At 40.2% G+C, this 21,470-nt stretch overlaps 1 protein-coding gene across 1 annotated transcript; it reads right to left on the bottom strand.

The window, feature by feature from the left end:
- Positions 1 to 628: 628 nt before the first annotated feature.
- LOC135131863 (uncharacterized) lies at positions 629 to 5,619 on the bottom strand. Its single transcript, XM_064059710.1, has 2 exons — positions 3,618 to 5,619; positions 629 to 3,516 (listed from the first exon to the last, which is right to left on the bottom strand). The coding sequence occupies exons 1-2, from the start codon at positions 5,617 to 5,619 to the stop codon at positions 629 to 631; spliced, it is 4,890 nt and encodes a 1,629-aa protein (XP_063915780.1).
- Between the last annotated feature and the right edge of the window lie 15,851 nt (positions 5,620 to 21,470).

Genomic DNA, 21,470 nt, shown 5'->3' with positions numbered 1-21,470 from the left:
CTGACCTGACCTGACCTGACCTGACCTGACCTGACCTGACCTGACCTGACCTGACCTGACCTGACCTGACCTGACCTGACCTGACCTGACCTGACCTGACCTGACCTGACCTGACCTGACCTGACCTGACCTGACCTGACCTGACCTGACCTGACCTGACCTGACCTGACCTGACCTGACCTGACCTGACCTGACCTGACCTGACCTGACCTGACCTGACCTGACCTGACCTGACCTGACCTGACCTGACCTGACCTGACCTGACCTGACCTGACCTGACCTGACCTGACCTGACCTGACCTGACCTGACCTGACCTGACCTGACCTGACCTGACCTGACCTGACCTGACCTGACCTGACCTGACCTGACCTGACCTGACCTGACCTGACCTGACCTGACCTGACCTGACCTGACCTGACCTGACCTGACCTGACCTGACCTGACCTGACCTTTTTTTTTTTTTTTTTATAAACGAGGAGAAATGCTTTACGCACGCCCCCAGGTACGGGGGTAGTGTGGGACTCCAATCTCTCTAGAGATTGTATACCCACTAAAACTCCTCTCTCCTCCTGGCGTTACTGTGGTGTCCCCGTCGTTTGGACCTTACACCAACAGGCGCCTTGTCTTTCATCCTACTTCTTTTTCTTTCCTAACTTCGTCTTCTTCCTTTTGCCGCATTATTGTCACTATTATGTTGTTAATATTTTTCCAAGTGTTCTCATCTCTCAGCATGGCTTCGATCACTTTCTCCAACCCTAAATCACCTTCTACCCATCTTATAAGCTCCTCTCGCTGTTGTTGCCATCTTCTGCAGTGTACTATTGTGTGTTTCGGGTTATCTTCTTCCTCCTCGCAATACACGCATCTGCTGTTATCTTGTTTACTGATCCTTTTCCTGTATGTTGCAAACACGCCGTGGCCTGTTAATATCTGGGTTAGATAAAAGGTAATTTCGCCGTGTTTTCTTTTCACCCAATTGCATATGTTTGGAATTAGCTTGTAAGTCCACCTGCCTGCCCCTGATGCATCCCACTCTGCTTGCCACATACCGATTGTCCTATCTCTCTCCTCTTGCCTGTTTATTTCCTCCCCTTTTTGTTTCCTTTCATAAATCCTCTTACGTTCTTGTGCGAGAAGGTGTACGGGTACCAGGCTCGAGATCACCATAGCGGCGTCTGTTGAGACCGTCCTGTATGCCGATGCTACTCTGAGTGCCATTATTCTTTGTGCTCTTAATATGATATTCCTATGTACTACTTTATTTGTTACTTCTGCCCATATAGGTGCACCATACAGCAGGACTGATTGCATCGAGAGAGCCAGTACCCTTCGTTTCGAACCCCTGGGACCTCGAATATTAGGAAGTATGGCAGAGACTGCGTTTGCCGTCCTACTCGCTTTGCCACAAACATGCCTGAGATGTGGACCAAAGGTAAGACCTCTGTCTAATATTATGCCCAAATATGTCACTTTTTTAACAGTTGTAATTGTCGTATCGTCTAACTCAAAATATATGTCTTTGTCATTTCTATTGTTCAGGACTATTGCCATAACCTTATCCTTCGCTACTTCAAGTTTATTCGTCTGTAGCCACAGTCTAATTGAATGCAACACTTCATCTCCTTTGATCATTAAGTTTTCTTTTGTGGTTGCAGTAACCAGAGCGGCTAAATCATCAGCATACCCTAGCATACTCGTTCCTTCTACCGTTGTGCATTCGAATATGTCGTCGTACAAGACGTTCCACAAGGTCGGTCCGAGAACCGAACCCTGTGGAACGCCGCCCCCTATGTGTTCTTTTTGTTTTGGGGAAATTTGAATTTTCCTTTCGGATAAATACGACGCTATCGTGTTGATCAAGTACTCGCTCACCCCGCGGTTCTTTAATTTTGTTATTATCTTCTCCCAAGAGGCCTGATTAAATGCATTTTTGATATCGATTGTTATAAGGGCACACCACATGTTTTTATTTTTGGCTTCTCTGGCTGTTTGTACCACCTTAGTTATGGCATCTACTGTCGTCCTACCTTGTCGAAACCCAAATTGATATTCACTGAATCCTCCTAAGCTTTGTATCTCCGTTATTAGTCGCGTATTTATTATATTTTCATAAACCTTCGCTAATGCGTCTATCAAGCAAATAGGCCTGTACTTGGTTTGGTCCTGAGGATTCTTTTTCGGCTTTTCTAGCAGTATCAACTTCGTAATTTTCCAGATATCCGGAAAGATATTGTCGTTCAGCATTTGGTTGAAGATTCGAAGAAAATATTCTGAGTTCGCGTTAACCATATGTTTGATCACCTCTGGTGGAAGTCCATCTGGTCCGGGTGCTTTTCTTGATTTGATTTTCCTCGTTGCCGCTTGTAGTTCTTCCGCCGTTATTAATTGTTTATTTTCTTCAATTTCTTTTTGTTGTTTCGGGAATGTGTCGATATCGGTCACAAAGAGTTTGTTAAACTGAGTGACGCGTTCTTTGGGAGTTAGTGCAATTTTTGGTGCCGTATATCGTAATTGTGCCATCACTATTTTGTAGCCATCTCCGTATACATCTTCATCTAGCCGATCGCAGAGTTCTTTCCATCCCTTTTTCTTTTCAACAGCTATTTCTTTGCACAGTTTCCTCTTTGCGATTTTATACGTGTTTTTCTTTATTGTTCGTTGTTCTTCAGATCTTGTCTCCTTTTGGAATTCTTTCCTTTTCTTGTGCACTTCAGAAATCAATCTTTGTATGGAGTCAGTCCACCAGTACGGCATGCCACCTCCTTTGTCTACTCTAACGCGAGGAGTGCTCTGTTCGTAAGCTTTAATCAGTTCTTCCCTACATGTTCCCAATTCCGCGTGGTTTGATATATTATCTCGAAATATTCTCTCCATCTTTTCTAAGTTAGTATTGCCGTATCTATATGTATTTATTCGTGTTTGCGTTGTCGTAATATCTAGTTTTATGGCTTGATGATCGCTCAGTGACAATTCATTTTTCAACACACACCATCTCGGGTTCTTATCCATTATATTGTTATCGACTATAGTCAGGTCTACATATGAAATTCCATTAGGTCTTATGAGTGTTGGTTCTTTTCCATCATTGAGTATATTCAAGTCCAGAGCAAATGTCCATTCCAATACTGTTTCTCCCCTGCGATCTGTTACTTTACCTCCCCAGTACATATGTTTAGCATTGAAGTCTCCGGCCACTATCAGTTTCTTATCTAACTTCTTCGTTACCAACACCGCATTTTGTAATTCTTTCAAATTTTTCAGAAAGGTTTCAAAAGAGCTATTAGGACTTATGTATACACTAAACATCACATACTCTCTGGTTTCTACACATACGTAACAGTTCCCCATCTGGATATTGGTGACTTGCTGATTTAAGCTAGTCTTGATTATGGCCGTGGTTTTTTCTCTATTCATATAGATATTACTTTTCCTGCTGCACATAGATATATTGGGTTCGGAGACAATCATAAAGTCGTAGCTGTCTCTTTTGACCGTAGCATAGGCAACATCGTGTGCTGCCTTGCTACAGTTCGCATTTAGCTGTAACAGCTTGAATTTTATTTTTTCCTTTTGTCTTTGGCAGCGGTCAAGGCCCTTATAAAGGACCTGCACTTACCGCTTCCAGCCTGATGTCCTTGTTCGTTGCACAATGGGCAATGAGGTATCTCTTGGCAGTCTCTGGCTTTGTGCCCCTCTTTCGTGCACCGCTGGCATATGTCCTTTCTGTCTTCACCCGTGCATTCCTTGGCTTGATGGTCGTATTGCCAACACTTGTAGCATCTTCTCAGTGTTATTCTTTCTTCTATTCGACAGATCTCAAAGCCTATCTTGACTTTGCCCATTTTTAATAGTCTGTTGGCGTCTTCTTCTGCTACTAATAACGTTGCAATTTTATTCTCATTTTTAGTCGGTCGAACTGATTTGACAATAAATTTTTCGGGTATACTAATACATCCTGCGTCTTTCAATGCTTCCTCTATCTCCCCCGTCTCTGTTGTAATGTCTAGGTCTCTTACATGGAGTACTTTTATTCTGACTCCTCCTAACGAGATTGCTTTCCGTCCTTCGAATATCTCTTTAATCTTGTCATTTGTCTTTGTGTCCTCTTTTGCTATCTTGATAAGAAGTTCCCCGTTTTTTGTTTTCCGTACTCCTTTTATATTTTCCTTAACTAGCTGTTCCTCTTTCAGCCCTTCTTTTAGTTTCCTTACTGTATCAGCATATGACACGGAGTCATCTTTTCGTATGAGGATTGCTTCTCCTCTTTTTTTCCTTTGTCTCTCTTCTTCTTTATCATTTCGTCTACTCAATATTATATTGATTTTGTATCCCATATTGTGATAATTCACTTCTACCATTTTTCTAAATTTCTCACCGAGTATACCTACCGGGCAGACTATCGTCGCCATCTTCTCCTCCGCCATGTTTATTATTTTTGTCATTTCCTTTAGTATATGGAAAACATCTTGTTCCGTCCTACCGTCTTGCTTGGTTGGGTCATAATATGCAGTCGTTAGTCTTCTTGTCATCTTCTTTTGTGTTTTTTGTATTAGGTAAGATACAGTCTGTTCAATTGCGACATAACTTCCTCCTTGACATTCGATTTTTTCTCCATGTAAAAGTTCTGGATATCTGTTCAGAAACATTTTACTTATTCTTGTCCTTCGTTTAGGTTCTATGTCCATGAAAAGGATCATATTTCCATCATTACACTTTGCCGGGTCTTCAGTCTTAATTTCTGTACATACAAAACTAGATGGGGTCCAATTTTTGTCCTGTACATTAACGAACTCTTCATACATAGATATTTCTATTTCGTTTAAATCGAACTGTGGTTCTATTGTTCCTCCATTCTGTCCCTCTTTACTCACTTGTCTGGCGAGCTCTTTCTCTAACTTTTTTATTTGTTCCAGATGCCGGATTTGCTCTTCTTTCATATAGATAATATCATGTTTAAGTGTCCTTATTATTTCTTCTTGGTTCTTTATGCGTTCCTCTGCTTTCTGCCGTCTTTCTGATATTATTTCCTTTTCATTCTTATACTCATTAGTCACCCTATTAACTATACTATTTATTTCTGTCGCCCATGCTTTAATCTCCTTATGTACGTTTTTGTTCTCCTTGACAAATTTATTAAGGTCATCTGTCTTAGACCTCAGTTTCAAGATAAGTTTATGTTCTACCTCGGTTATGCTCGTAACTTGCGTCTTTGGCGGGCTATCCTCCACATATTTCCTTTTCTTGGCATATTCGCCTTCCATCTGGGCGACGGTTCCTCTCACACTACATCCCCATGTTGCGGCCCTAACCCTTGTAGGTGTTAAAAGAACGGATTCTTCTGTAGTTTCTCTTGTTACCTCCTTAGCCGGAGACCTTACTACTCTGGGTTTCCTTGCGAAAATCTCTTTTTCTGCGTCGATAACGAGCATCTCACTCATCATTTTTTCTTCTCTTCCAGTAACACTAGTAGACGCTGTGGCCTGGTCACCCACCACAAACGCCTCGCAGTCTCTGGATGACGACCCGGGATCGGCCTGCTCGACCACCTCTCCCGTGCCGGGACTGTCAGTTCCGAGTTCCGACTGCCCGTAAGTTTCTTTCGTTTTATTAAGATCCATTATTGTTTCTTAAGCATTTTAGAGCTCCTGCCAGCGTTTCTTCAGCCGCCCGCTCCGGGTCAGACGCTGACCAGGGGAGCCGCCCATTATGGGACAGACGCTTCCTGGCTTTAATAGAGGTCTGATAGATAAGAACAGGAAAGGGAAGACCCCTAACCCTTCCGTTCCTTCACACAAATCATTGTCCGGTCCATTGCCAATGTCAGTACGTTAGTCCTCCCTCGATGGGTGGCCACCTTGACGTGGTGAGGGAGCTTTGTACCAAGAGCCACCCATACTCACTAACTATAACCCAATCCATGTCCTTGTTCGCGCCAGAGTTGTTGTCTTGTTTTTTATTCCTGGAGGTTGTCTCCTCCGTTGCTCTATTTGGTCCGCGGTGGCTATTTTATTTCACCACTACCCGCCGGCAAGCCGGTGAGGGCATTCCCCTATCCGCCACGTGGGGGACGCGCCCGGTAGGAGTTTGGCTTCTCCCCCGAGGACCTGACCTGACCTGACCTGACCTGACCTGACCTGACCTGACCTGACCTGACCTGACCTGACCTGACCTGACCTGACCTGACCTGACCTGACCTGACCTGACCTGACCTGACCTGACCTGACCAATCTCTCTAGAGATTGTATACCCACTAAAACTCCTCTCTCCTCCTGGCGTTACTGTGGTGTCCCCGTCGTTTGGACCTTACACCAACAGGCGCCTTGTCTTTCATCCTACTTCTTTTTCTTTCCTAACTTCGTCTTCTTCCTTTTGCCGCATTATTGTCACTATTATGTTATTAATATTTTTCCAAGTGTTCTCATCTCTCAGCATGGCTTCGATCACTTTCTCCAACTCTAAATCACCTTCTACCCATCTTATAAGCTCCTCTCGCTGTTGTTGCCATCTTCTGCAGTGTACTATTGTGTGTTTCGGGTTATCTTCTTCCTCCTCGCAATACACGCATCTGCTGTTATCTTGTTTACTGATCCTTTTCCTGTATGTTGCAAACACCCCATGGCCTGTTAATATCTGGGTTAGATAAAAGGTAATTTCGCCGTGTTTTCTTTTCACCCAGTTGCATATGTTTGGGATTAGCTTGTAAGTCCACCTGCCTGCCCCTGATGCATCCCACTCTGCTTGCCACATACCGATTGTCCTATCTCTCTCCTCTTGCCTGTTTATTTCCTCCCCTTTTTGTTTCCTTTCATAAATCCTCTTACGTTCTTGTGCGAGAAGGTGTACGGGTACCAGGCTCGAGATCACCATAGCGGCGTCTGTTGAGACCGTCCTGTATGCCGATGCTACTCTGAGTGCCATTATTCTTTGTGCTCTTAATATGATATTCCTATGTACTACTTTATTTGTTACTTCTGCCCATATAGGTGCACCATACAGCAGGACTGATTGCATCGAGAGAGCCAGTACCCTTCGTTTCGAACCCCTGGGACCTCGAATATTAGGAAGTATGGCAGAGACTGCGTTTGCCGTCCTACTCGCTTTGCCACAAACATGCCTGAGATGTGGACCAAAGGTAAGACCTCTGTCTAATATTATGCCCAAATATGTCACTTTTTTAACAGTTGTAATTGTCGTATCGTCTAAATCAAAATATATGTCTTTGTCATTTCTATTGTTCAGGACTATTGCCATAACCTTATCCTTCGCTACTTCAAGTTTATTCGTCTGTAGCCACAGTCTAATTGAATGCAACACTTCATCTCCTTTGATCATTAAGTTTTCTTTTGTGGTTGCAGTAACCAGAGCGGCTAAATCATCAGCATACCCTAGCATACTCATTCCTTCTACCGTTGTGCATTCGAATATGTCGTCGTACAAGACGTTCCACAAGGTCGGTCCGAGAACCGAACCCTGTGGAACGCCGCCCCCTATGTGTTCTTTTTGTTTTGGGGAAATTTGAATTTTCCTTTCGGATAAATACGACGCTATCGTGTTGACCAAGTACTCGCTCACCCCGCGGTTCTTTAATTTTGTTATTATCTTCTCCCAAGAGGCCTGATTAAATGCATTTTTGATATCGATTGTTATAAGGGCACACCACATGTTTTTATTTTTGGCTTCTCTGGCTGTTTGTACCACCTTAGTTATGGCATCTACTGTCGTCCTACCTTGTCGAAACCCAAATTGATATTCACTGAATCCTCCTAAGCTTTGTATCTCCGTTATTAGTCGCGTATTTATTATATTTTCATAAACCTTCGCTAATGCGTCTATCAAGCAAATAGGCCTGTACTTGGTTTGGTCCTGAGGATTCTTTTTCGGCTTTTCTAGCAGTATCAACTTCGTAATTTTCCAGATATCCGGAAAGATATTGTCGTTCAGCATTTGGTTGAAGATTCGAAGAAAATATTCTGAGTTCGCGTTAACCATATGTTTGATCACCTCTGGTGGAAGTCCATCTGGTCCGGGTGCTTTTCTTGATTTGATTTTCCTCGTTGCCGCTTGTAGTTCTTCCGCCGTTATTAATTGTTTATTTTCTTCAATTTCTTTTTGTTGTTTCGGGAATGTGTCGATATCGGTCACAAAGAGTTTGTTAAACTGAGTGACGCGTTCTTTGGGAGTTAGTGCAATTTTTGGTGCCGTATATCGTAATTGTGCCATCACTATTTTGTAGCCATCTCCGTATACATCTTCATCTAGCCGATCGCAGAGTTCTTTCCATCCCTTTTTCTTTTCAGCAGCTATTTCTTTGCACAGTTTCCTCTTTGCGATTTTATACGTGTTTTTCTTTATTGTTCGTTGTTCTTCAGATCTTGTCTCCTTTTGGAATTCTTTCCTTTTCTTGTGCACTTCAGAAATCAATCTTTGTATGGAGTCAGTCCACCAGTACGGCATGCCACCTCCTTTGTCTACTCTAACGCGAGGAGTGCTCTGTTCGTAAGCTTTAATCAGTTCTTCCCTACATGTTCCCAATTCCGCGTGGTTTGAAATATTATCTCGAAATATTCTCTCCATCTTTTCTAAGTTAGTATTGCCGTATCTATATGTATTTATTCGTGTTTGCGTTGTCGTAATATCTAGTTTTATGGCTTGATGATCGCTCAGTGACAATTCATTTTTCAACACACACCATCTCGGGTTCTTATCCATTATATTGTTATCGACTATAGTCAGGTCTACATATGAAATTCCATTAGGTCGTATGAGTGTTGGTTCTTTTCCATCATTGAGTATATTCAAGTCCAGAGCAAATGTCCATTCCAATACTGTTTCTCCCCTGCGATCTGTTACTTTACCTCCCCAGTACATATGTTTAGCATTGAAGTCTCCGGCCACTATCAGTTTCTTGTCTAACTTCTTCGTTACCATCACCGCATTTTGTAATTCTTTCATATTTTCCAAAAAGGTTTCAAAAGAGCTATTAGGACTTATGTATACACTAAACATCACATACTCTCTGGTTTCTACACATACGTAGCAGTTCCCCATCTGGATATTGGTGACTTGCTGATTTAAGCTAGTCTTGATTATGGCCGTGGTTTCTTCTCTATTCATATAGATATTACTTTTCCTGCTGCACATAGATATATTGGGTTCGGAGACAATCATAAAGTCGTAGCTGTCTCTTTTGACCGTAGCATAGGCAACATCGTGTGCTGCCTTGCTACAGTTCGCATTTAGCTGTAACAGCTTGAATTTTATTTTTTCCTTTTGTCTTTGGCAGCGGTCAAGGCCCTTATAAAGGACCTGCACTTACCGCTTCCAGCCTGATGTCCTTGTTCATTGCACAGTGGGCAATAAGGTATCTCTTGGCAGTCTCTGGCTATGTGCCCTTCTTTCGTGCACCGCTGGCATATGTCCTTTCTGTCTTCCCCCGTGCATTCCTTGGCTTGATGGTCGTATTGCCAACACTTGTAACATCTTCTCAGTGTTATTCTTTCTTCTATTCGACAGATCTCAAAGCCTATCTTGACTTTGCCCATTTTTAATAGTCTATTGGCGTCTTCTTCTGCTACTAATAACGTTGCAATTTTATTCTCATTTTTAGTAGGTCGAACTGATTTGACAATAAATTTTTCGGGTATACTAATGTATCCTGCGTCTTTCAATGCTTCCTCTATCTCCCCCGTCTCTATTGTAATGTCTAGGTCCCTTACATGGAGTACTTTTGTTCTGACTCCTCCTAACGAAATTGCTTTCCGTCCTTCGAATATCTCTTTAATCTTGTCATTCGTGTTTGTGTCCTCTTTTGCTATCTTGATAAGAAGTTCCCCGTTTTTTGTTTTCCGTACTCCTTTTATATTTTCCTTAACTAGCTGTTCCTCTTTCAGCCCTTCTTTTAGTTTCCTTACTGTATCAGCATATGACGAGTCATCTTTTCGTATGAGGATTGCTTCTCCTCTTTTTTTCCTTTGTCTCTCTTCTTCTTTATCATTTCGTCTACTCAATATTATATTGATTTTGTATCCCATATTGTGATAATTCACTTCTGCCATTTTTCTAAATTTCTCACCGAGTATACCTACCGGACAGACTATCGTCGCCATCTTCTCCTCCGCCGTGTTTATTATTTTTGTCATTTCCTTTAGTATATGGAAAACATCTTGTTCCGTCCTACCGTCTTGCTTGGTTGGGTCATAATATACAGTCGTTAGTCTTCTTGTCATCTTCTTTTGTGTTTTTTGTATTAGGTAAGATACAGTCTGTTCAATTGCGACATAACTTCCTCCTTGACATTCGATTTTTTCTCCATGTAAAAGTTCTGGATATCTGTTCAGAAACATTTTACTTATTCTTGTCCTTCGTTTAGGTTCTATGTCTATGAAAAGGATCATATTTCCATCATTACACTTTGCCGGGTCTTCAATCTTAATTTCTGTACATACAAAACTGGATGGGGTCCAATTTTTGTCCTGTACATTAACGAACTCTTCATACGTAGATATTTCTATTTCGTTTAAATCGAACTGTGGTTCTATTGTTCCTCCATTCTGTCCCTCTTTACTCACTTGTCTGGCGAGTTCTTTCTCTAACTTTTTTATTTGTTCCAGATGCCGCATTTGCTCTTCTTTCATATAAATAATATCATGTTTAAGTGTCCTTATTATTTCTTCTTGGTTCTTTATGCGTTCCTCTGCTTTCTGCCGTCTTTCTGATATCATTTCCTTTTCATTCTTATACTCATTAGTCACCCTATTAACTATACTATTTATTTCTGTCGCCCATGCTTTAATCTCCTTATGTACGTTTTTGTTCTCCTTGACAAATTTATTAAGGTCATCTGTCTTAGACCTCAGTTTCGAGATAAGTTTATGTTCTACCTCTGTTATGCTCGTAACTTGCGTCTTTGGTGGGCTATCTTCCGTATATTTCCTTTTCTTGGCATATTCGCCTTCCATCTGGGCGACGGTTCCTCTCACGCTACATCCCCATGTTGCGGCCCTAACCCTTGTAGGTGTTAAGAGAACGGATTCTTCTGTGGTTTCTCTTGTTATCTCCTTAGCCGGAGACCTTACTACTCTGGGTTTCCTTGCGAAAATCTCTTTTTCTGCGTCGATAACGAGCATCTCACTCATCATTTTCTCTTCTTTTCCAGTATCACTAGTAGACGCTGCGGCCTGGTCACCCACCACAAACGCCTCGCAGTCTCTGGATGACGACCCGGGATCGGCCTGCTTGACCACCTCTCCCGTGCCGGGACTGTCAGTTCCGAGTTCCGACTGCCCGTAAGTTTCTTTCATTTTATTAAGATCCATTATTGTTTCTTAAGCATTTTAGAGCTCCTGCCAGCGTTTCTTCAGCCGCCCGCTCCGGGTCAGACGCTGACCAGGGGAGCCGCCCATTATGGGACAGACGCTTCCTGGCTTGACCTGACCTGACCTGACCTGACCTGACCTGACCTGACCTGACCTGACCTTGGCCTGGGTCATGACTTGAAAATATTAGCCGTAGTGAGTCATGGTTACTCCCTCGACTTTGCTAAGTTATTGATGGGAAGTCATAATTACTTTCTCGACTTCAACTAGTTATTGATAGGAAGTCATATTTACTCCCTCTACCTTACCTAGTAATTGATAGGGAGTCATAGTTACTCCCTCGACCTTGACAAGTTATTGATAGGAAGTCATCATTACTCCCTCGACCTTGAAAATTTATTGATAGGAAGTTATAGTTACTCCCTCGACCTTGACTATTTGTTGATAGGGAGTCATAGTTACTCCCTCGATCTTGACTTGTTATTGGCGACAATATGGCGGTCCATTTCTCACTCTTCACCTCTTAGAGAGTCATAGGCGTCTCATACGCATCTATAAAGCTTGCCTGAATGCCGCTTGTAATTTATAAGTATGACGAATTCCATTTTTTTTCTAAAAAAAAAAAAAAAAAAAATGACAAAGGCCATTTCACACACCTCATGTTTTGGACGGTCATAGGCGTCTCATACGCATGGCTTACGCTTGCCTGAATGCCGTTTGACGGTGATAACCGAGACAAATTCGACCTTGGCGACAAAATGTCGGTCCATTTCTCACCCCTCACCCTTTGATGGTCATAAGCTTCTCAAACAGCACTCATTCGCCTGCCTGGATGCCGTTTGCGAGTTTTAACTATGAAAAAGCGATTTTTACGAAAAAATGACTAAGTCCGTTTCAAACGAGCCTCGGCTCACGAATAGAACGGTGGTCCGGCCTACGAGCGCACCTAGACCCGATCTCCGAACTGGAGTCAAACGCAAAATCTGCCGGAAACGGATTTTTTTTGGTAAAATGGCATCATGGGTGTCCTCCGAAGGGTAGCTGATTGCTTTTGGATGACAAAGAACTTTGAAAAAAAAAAAATCAACCAAGTTTATTAATAACTAACATTACATATGCAAACACTTTTTAACAATTAATTTTCATATTTTCTCCTTCGGCCTTGAGTTTCTTAAAGGTGGAAAGTCATGACTCAAGGAAGAGTGCTTCCTAGTGTTCAGGCGGTTCTGCTGTCAAAAACGACAGACGATTCTCCAACTAAGGGGAGAAAAATCTGACAAGCCACACTCCCAGGACCACTAACTCTTTAAAAATGTTTGCATATGTAATGTTAGTTATTAATAAACTTGGTTGATTTTTTTTATTTGTTAATTTTTAAATTTTTTAATTTCTTTAAATTTTTTTTATAGTAAAATTTTTTTCATAGGCGTCTCATTCCCATCTCATTCCCATCTCATTCGCTTGCCTGAATGCCTCCTGCGAGTTTTAACTATGAAAAGAACGATTTTTACGAAAAAATGACAAAGTTCGTTTCTGACGAGTCTCGGCTCACGCAAAAAGCGGAGGTCCGTCCAATGAGTGCACCTAGACCCGATCTCCGAATTGGAGTCAACTCGAAAAAGCAAAATCTGCTTGAAAGGAATTTTTTTGGTAAGACTGCATCTTGGGTGTTGTACAGAAGGTCAGAAGATGTTGATTAGCGCCATTTTCAAGGTCACGCAATTTTCAAGGTCCGTTTTCGAGCTCGGGCCATTTTCAAGGCCATGTCATTTTCAAGGTTATGCCATTTTCAAGGTTATGCCATTTCAAGGTTATGCCATTTTCAAGGTTATGCCATTTTCAAGGTTATGCCATTTTCAAGGTTATGCCATTTTCAAGGTTATGCCATTTTTCAAGGTTATGCCATTTTCAAGGTTATGCCGTTTTCAAGGTTATGCCATTTTCAAGGTTATGCCATTTTCAAGGTTATGCCATTTTCAAGGTTAGGACATTTTCAAGATCAGGCCATTATCAAAGGCAGGCCATTTTCAAGGTTAGGCCATTTTCAAGATCAGGCCATTATCAAAGGCAGGCCATTTTCAAGGTTAGGCCATTTTCAAAATCAGGCCATTATCAAAGGCAGGCCATTTTCAAGGTTAGGCCATTATCAAAATCATTGTTTTCAAGGAGTTTTGAAGATTTGTCACCATTTTCCATTGTTTCCCAACATTTCCCGTCATTTCCTACGATTTCCTTAGATTTCCTAAGATTCCCCAGAATTTCCCAAAATTTCCCAAAACACATTTCCCGTCTTTTGGCGTCATTTCCCAAGATTTTCCAAAAGTCTTCAAAACATGTCCCAAAAACCATTTCCCGTCATTTCGCAATGTTTGTCATGCTTTCCCACAATTTGCTTGGATTTCTCGAGATTTCAAGATTTCCGAAAATTTCTTGTGATTTCTTGTCATTTCCCATCATTTCCCGTCATTTCCTACGATTTGCCACGATTTCCCAGGATTTCCCAGAATTTCCCAGAATTTCCCAAAATTTCCCAAAACCCATTTCCCGTCATTTCCTGTCATTTCCAAAAGATTTTTCATAAGTTCCCAAAAATTATCCAAAAATTCATTTCCCGTCATCATCCAACGTTTCCCATGATTTCCCACACTTTTCTAGGATTTCTCAAGATTTCAAAACATTTCCCATTATTTCATGTCATTTCTCGTCATTTCCTATCATTTCCCACGATTTCCCAAGATTTCCCAGAATTTCCCAAAATGGACCAAAACACAGTTCCCGTCATTTCCCGTCATTTTCAGAAGATTTTCCAAAAGTCCCCAAAAGTTATCCCAAAAATCATTTCCCGTCATTTTCAAAGGTTTCCCATGATTTCGCACAATTTTCCACGGTTTTCCTAGATTTCAAAAGATTCCCCCAAATTTCCTAATATTTGTCGCTATTTCTCATCATTTGCCATCATTTCCCACGATTTCCCAAGATTTCCCAAAATTTCTTAAATTTCCCAAAACACATTTGCCGTCATTGGTGTTGTGACATGGTGACAATTTCCATTATATTTCAAAGTTTGCCATTGTTTTTTCAAGGTCACCATAATCTCAAGGTTATCTATTTTCAAGGTCATCATTTTTTAAAGTTAACCATATTTTCAAAATCACTGGATTCCAGAATGACTAATTTGAAAATTTTGAAGATTTTTGAAGATCTTTGAAGATTTTTTCAAGATTCTTGAAGATTGTTAAAGATTTTGGAATATATTTTTCAAGGTATATTTTTCAAGGTCACGTTTTTTTCCGAAATGTTGTGAAACTTTTTGAAGATTTTTTTAAATTTTGAAGACTTTTGAAAGCTTTGAAGATTTTTGAAGATTTTTGAAGATTTTTTGAGAATTTTTGTCAAGGTCACGTTTTTTTCGAAATTTTGAGAAGATTTTTGAAAATCCTTGAAGATTTTTAAAAATTTGTAAGTTTTTTGAAGATTTTTTGAAGATTTTTTAAAGATTTTTTAAAGATTTTGAAGATTTTTCACAAGGTCACTTTTTTTTGTCGAAATTTTGTTAAACTTTATGAAGATTTTTGAAGATGTTTGAAAATTTTGAAGAATTTTGTCAAGATTTTCCAAGATTTTCCAAGATTTTTCAAGATTTTTCAAGATTTTTCAAGATTCTTCAAGATTTTAACCCCAAAAAGCGCAAGATTTTAAAGATTTTTCCCCAAAAATCAAGACATTCACTCCAGCAAATCAAGATTTTTCAAGTTTTTTCAAGATTTTACCCCAAAAACTCAAGATTTTAACCCCAAAAATCAATATTTTAACCCCAAAAAATCAAGATTTTTCAAGATTTTTCAAGATTTTCCCCCAAAAACCCAAGATTTTAACCCCACAAATCATGATTTTTCAAGATTTTTTCCCAAAAAACAAGATTTTTCCCCTAAAAAACAAGATTTTTCAAGATTTTCACCCCAAAAATCAAGATTTTAACCCCAAAAATGAAGATTTTAAACCCAAAAATCAAAAATTTAACCCCAAAAAATCAAGATTTTTCAAGATTTTTCAAGATTTTTACACCAAAAAATCAAGATTTTTCAAGATTTTTCCCCAAAAACTCAAGATTTTAACCCCAAAAATCAAGATTTTTCAAGATGTTTCCCCAAAAAACAAGATTTTTTCGCTAAAAAACAAGATTTTTTTCCCCAAAAAAACAAGATTTTTCAAGATTTTCACTCCAAAAATCAAGATTTTAACCCCAAAAATCAAGATTTTAACCCCAAAAAAATCAAGATTTTTACCTAAAAAAATCAAGATTTTTCAAAATTTTCCCCCCAAAAAAACTAGATTTTTACCACAAAAAACAAGATTTTTCAAGACTTTTACCCCAAAAAAAACAAGATTTTTTACCCCAAAAAACAAGATTTTTCCCCCAAAAAACAAGATTTTTCCCCCAAAAATCAAGATTTTTCAAGATTTTTACCCCAAAAAACAAGATTTTTTTCCCCAAAAATTAAGATTTTAACCCCAAAAAACAAGATTTTTTCCCCAAAAAACAAGATTTTTCCTCCCAAAAAACAAGATTTTTACCCCAAAAATTAAAATTTTTCAATATTTCAAAAATTTTCAAGATTCCAAAAATTTCAAGATTTCCATAATTTTCCGAATTTTCCCCAAACTCCAAGCCCCAGACAAACTATCGGGACCATTTAGGAAGTTGGGGTTTTGGGTGGGGAGAAAAGAGAAGGTTTTTTTGAAAATTTTTTTCGAGATTTTTGAAGATTTTCGAAATTTTTCAAGGTCAAATATTTCCAAGATCGAAAATTGCACTATTTTCAAAAAATTTTCAAGGTCAAATTTTTCCAAGATCGAAATTTCCAAGAATCTCAAAATTTTTTTCAAGGTCAAGATTTTCAAGATCTAAATTTTCAAGATTTTTCGGAATTTTTTCAAGGTCGAAATTTTCAAGATTAAGATTTTTCGACATTTTTCGAATTTTCACCAAGGTCCGACCCCCTTTCAAACTAGCGGGATGTTTTGGGAAAGAGGGGTTTAGGGTGGGGAGAAAAATTGCTCATTTTTTTATTTAGGGGATGAAAATTAGGGTGGTTTTTGTATTTAGGGGTTTAAATTAGGGGTAGTTTTTGTGGATAAGGGATGACGATGAGTTAGGGGTTGTTTTTTGGTCCAAGAGATTCTGTCATTTTTAAATTTAGGGTATGAAATCGGGTTAAGGGTAGTTTTTTTTGGCCCGAAAGGGATGAAAATTTGTCGAGGGTAGTTTTCTTTGTCTTCGAAGATCATTTTTTGGGTCGGGAGGATGAAAATCTGAAAAAAAAAATTTTTCGATTCAGGGGGTGAAAATTTTTTAGGGGTAGTTTTTCGTGTCCGACTATCACTCGATGACGTCGGAATTACGAAAATCGAAGCGGGGTTGATTTTGGTCGAAGAGGGAGGTTTTTTTCCATTCGAGGGATGAAAAATGGGTCGGGGGTGGTTTTTTTTATCTCGAATGATGTTCGTTTGGGTTCGGGGGATGAAAATGGGTCGAAACTTGATTTTTTAATTTGGGGGTTGAAAATTTTTTGGGGATGGTTTTTAGGGTGAAAAAATTTATGGGTCCTTTGGGAAGGAAGAAAATCGTGGTGGGGTGTTTTTTGGTCCAAAATTGACGTTTTTCCACTTCGAGGGATGAAAAATGAGTCGAGGGTAGTTTTTTTGTGAGGATACTTCATTTGAATACCGAAGGGATGTTTTGGCCAAATTTCGTTCGAATTGGACAAAAAATGTAAAATTTGATTTTAAAACGTGCTCAGATCGAGAAATAAATGCAGGTCCGTTATTTAGACTGACCGAGACTTTGTCGGCCGAGTCGTGGCAGCCAAAATTTGCAAAAAAGACCTTAAATCGTTCGATTTTGATAATTCGGTCGTCTTTAGGCTTAATCTATCGTTCCTGATTGTTTAACACTAATTTTAACGATTTTAAGTGAAAAATAGCGTTTTTTACGTTTTTCGAAGAAACGAGGACGAAAAGGCACTCGGTTTTTTCAAGAGGGATGAAGAAACCTTAGCTCTTTCGTTTAGTACCGGAGTGGTCAATTAACGTTAACTATTTCCAAAGATAGGGGCAAATTAAAAAGTCGTTTTGAGGTTAAGTCTCGGGAGCTGTTTGTGGAGCGAAAGGGGGCTTCCTGGGGCGAACTCGATCCTGGGGATCTTTGATCGTGAACCGTAGAAACTATTTTTGTAGAGTTCGTCGATCGATAACAACAATCGACGAAGATATCAACAAATTAATTTGTCTCGAGAACGTCGAGTCTTTTGGGGGCTGTCGGGGGCGTCTGGGAGGGAGATAACGATGGGGCTCTTTCATTGTCGACCCTCGAAGAGATTGACGTTTGGTTTATCCATTAACGACAACAAACAACGAAGATATTAACAAATTAAATTTATTTCAAGGTCGAATGTTTCTGGGGGCTATCGGTGGTGTCTTCGGGGGAAGATTACGATAGAGCCTTTTCGTTATGGACAGTTCATCGATTGTTTATCGATCCATAACAACAATCGACGAACGTATTAACGAATCAAGTTGTCTCGAGAACGTTAAGTCTTTTGGGGGCCATCGGGGCTGTCTCGCAGGGAGATAACGATGGGGCTCTTTGCTAATTGACCATCGAAGGGATTTACATATTGTTTATTAACTACTAACAACATTCGACCGACATTTTCGCCAAATCGAACGTCTTTGGGGACGAGTTCGGTCTTAAGGGTGCTATCACTGGTGTCTTTTCGATATCGACCAAAGGAAACATGTGGCCGAGAAGTCTTTGCCTGTCTTTCGGGGGACTGTCGTCCGTTGTGTATGTGTATCGGACGAACGGCAGCACCTCGGTGACTGCGACGACCCTATGTCCCCTGTACTTAAGGAACCGACTCGTTTATGTTTGCCGGGGGGCCCCGGTTAGCGTGGGGTATGCGAGCGATTGACATATGTCAAACTCGAGCCCCTTACAGGCATCTCCTATGCCGGCCACGGACGGAAATCGTTCACTGAGGAACTCCAGAGTAGTGTTGGGTTCGTCGTATCGTCGTTAAGTCGATAAGTCGAAAACCACCCCTTGCCTCAGACCCATATTTCTTAAATACTTTTTCTTCCTCCCTCCGTCGGCCGGCCGGAACGACTTTCGCCATCTCTCGCCGACTTTTCTAACTTCTCTCTTGTGCCACTCGAGTTAACGCTTTGCTGCTGTTTTAGGTGTTTTCGGGAGTCTCAAGGACATGGGGGCCCCAGAAGACGTCCCGGTGAGTTGCCGTGAACTTGTTGTCCTCGATGTGATAGTCGTCCCCTGTCGGGGTTGACGAAAATCCAGCACCTAATTTATTCGTCGCAGAGGCGCACTTTGCCAAATTCGAATTGGAATAACTCGAAAACGGCCAGAGGGATCGAGACGAAATCGACGGTGTTAGAATCCTTGGGGAAGGGAGAGAAGGACTATACTGGAAAACAACCTCCGACATGAGTTTTTTTAGCCCCCTTGTGTCAGGTGATCGATGAGAAAAAACGGAAATTCTGACTTTGAGCCGAGCCTGGCGAGTCGGAGGGATGGTATGAATGGACTCTTTTGCTTTCTTTGGCTCGTTGTGGTTTTGTAGCTGCCTGAGAGATTCCAAAAGACGCTTGAATTTCACACTCTCACCTTCTTCAAATTTCGCCGAAATTTTGACATTTTCGAAACCTAACTGAGTACATTTTCTTGTAGATTTCGAGCTCTAGAACTCACTTCCGGCCTCGATTCTTTGATAGCTGCAACCGTTTTACCAGAATCGACGGTTGAAATATCGAAATTTTTGAAAATTCGATAAATTAGGTATTTCGTACCGATTTTTTCGAAAATGTCGCTCCGCGACCATCAACAGCCTATAATTTTGGAATCAGCACGTCGAGATCTACGTCCCTGAATTTTTTCAGAATTTTTAAACGATTTTTTCAAAAGTGAAAATTTTCCAATGGTCCCCCCTTCTTCAAATTTCGCCGAAATTTTGACATTTTCGAAACCTAACTGAGTACATTTTCTTGTAGATTTCGAGCTCTAGAACTCACTTCCGGCCTCGATTCTTTGATAGCTGCAACCGTTTTACCAGAATCGACGGTTGAAATATCGAAATTTTTGAAAATTCGATAAATTAGGCATTTCGTACCGATTTTTTCGAAAATGTCGCTCCGCGACCATCAACAGCCTATATTTTTGGAATCAGCACGTCGAGATCTACGTCCCTGAATTTTTTCAGAATTTTTAAACGACTTTTTCAAAAGTGAAAATTTTCCAATGGTCCCCCCTTCTTCAAATTTCGCCGAAATTTTGACATTTTCGAAACCTAACTGAGTACATTTTCTTGTAGATTTCGAGCTCTAGAACTCACTTCCGGCCTCGATTCTTTGATGGCTGCAACCGTTTTACCAGAATCGACGGTTGAAATATCGAAATTTTTGAAAATTCGATAAATTAGGCATTTCGTACCGATTTTTTCGAAAATGTCGCTCCGCGACCATCAACAGCCTATATTTTTGGAATCAGCACGTCGAGATCTACGTCCCTGAATTTTTTCAGAATTTTTAAACGACTTTTTCAAAAGTGAAAATTTTCCAATGGTCCCCCCTTCTTCAAATTTCGGCCAAATTTTGACATTTTCGAAACCTAACTGAGTACATTTTCTTGTAGATTTCGAGCTCTAGAATTCACTTCCGGCCTTGATTCTTTGATAGCTGCAACCGTTTTTCCAGAATCGACGGATGAAATATCGAAATTTTTGAAAATTCGATAAATTAGGCATTTCGTACCGATTTTTTCGAAAATGTCGCTCCGCGACCATCAACAGCCTATATTTTTGGAATCAGCACGTCGAGATCTACGTCCCTGAATTTTTTCAGAATTTTTAAACGACTTTTTCAAAAGTGCAAATTATCCAATGGTCCCCCCTTCTTCAAATTTCGGCCAAATTTTGACATTTTCGAAACCTAACTGAGTACATTTTCTTGTAGATTTCGAGCTCTAGAATTCACTTCCTGCCTCGATTCTTTGATAGCTGCAACCGTTTTTCCAGAATCGACGGTTGAAATATCGAAATTTTTGAAAATTCGATAAATTAGGCATTTCGTACCGATTTTTTCGAAAATGTCGCTCCGCGACCATCAACAGCCTATATTTTTGGAATCAGCACGTCGAGATCTACGTCCCTGAATTTTTTCAGAATTTTTAAACGACTTTTTCAAAAGTGAAAATTTTCCAATGGTCCCCCCTTCTTCAAATTTCGCCCAAATTTTGACATTTTCGAAACCTAACTGAGTACATTTTCTTGTAGATTTCGAGCTCTAGAACTCACTTCCGGCCTCGATTCTTTGATAGCTGCAACCGTTTTTCCAGATTCGACGGTTGAAATATCGAAATTTTTGAAAATTCGATAAATTAGGCATTTCGTACCGATTTTTTCGAAAATGTCGCTCCGCGACCATCAACAGCCTATATTTTTGGAATCAGCACGTCGAGATCTACGTCCCTGAATTTTTTCAGAATTTTTAAACGACTTTTTCAAAAGTGAAAATTTTCCAATGGTCCCCCCTTCTTCAAATTTCGCCGAAATTTTGACATTTTCGAAACCTAACTGAGTACATTTTCTTGTAGATTTCGAGCTCTAGAACTCACTTCCGGCCTCGATTCTTTGATAGCTGCAACCGTTTTACCAGAATCGACGGTTGAAATATCGAAATTTTTGAAAATTCGATAAATTAGGCATTTCGTACCGATTTTTTCGAAAATGTCGCTCCGCGACCATCAACAGCCTATATTTTTGGAATCAGCACGTCGAGATCTACGTCCCTGAATTTTTTCAGAATTTTTAAACGACTTTTTCAAAAGTGAAAATTTTCCAATGGTCCCCCCTTCTTCAAATTTCGCCGAAATTTTGACATTTTCGAAACCTAACTGAGTACATTTTCTTGTAGATTTCGAGCTCTAGAACTCACTTCCGGCCTCGATTCTTTGATAGCTGCAACCGTTTTTCCAGAATCGACGGTTGAAATATCGAAATTTTTGAAAATTCGATAAATTAGGCATTTCGTACCGATTTTTTCGAAAATGTCGCTCCGCGACCATCAACAGCCTATATTTT

This window comes from Zophobas morio, unplaced genomic scaffold (genome assembly GCF_036711695.1).
Source record: "Zophobas morio isolate AGI-343-1 ecotype UQ-CSIRO unplaced genomic scaffold, CSIRO_AGI_Zmor_V1 ptg000021l, whole genome shotgun sequence".
Classification (NCBI taxonomy): Eukaryota; Metazoa; Arthropoda; class Insecta; order Coleoptera; family Tenebrionidae; genus Zophobas; species Zophobas morio.
This window is presented reverse-complemented; position numbering and strand designations above follow the sequence as displayed.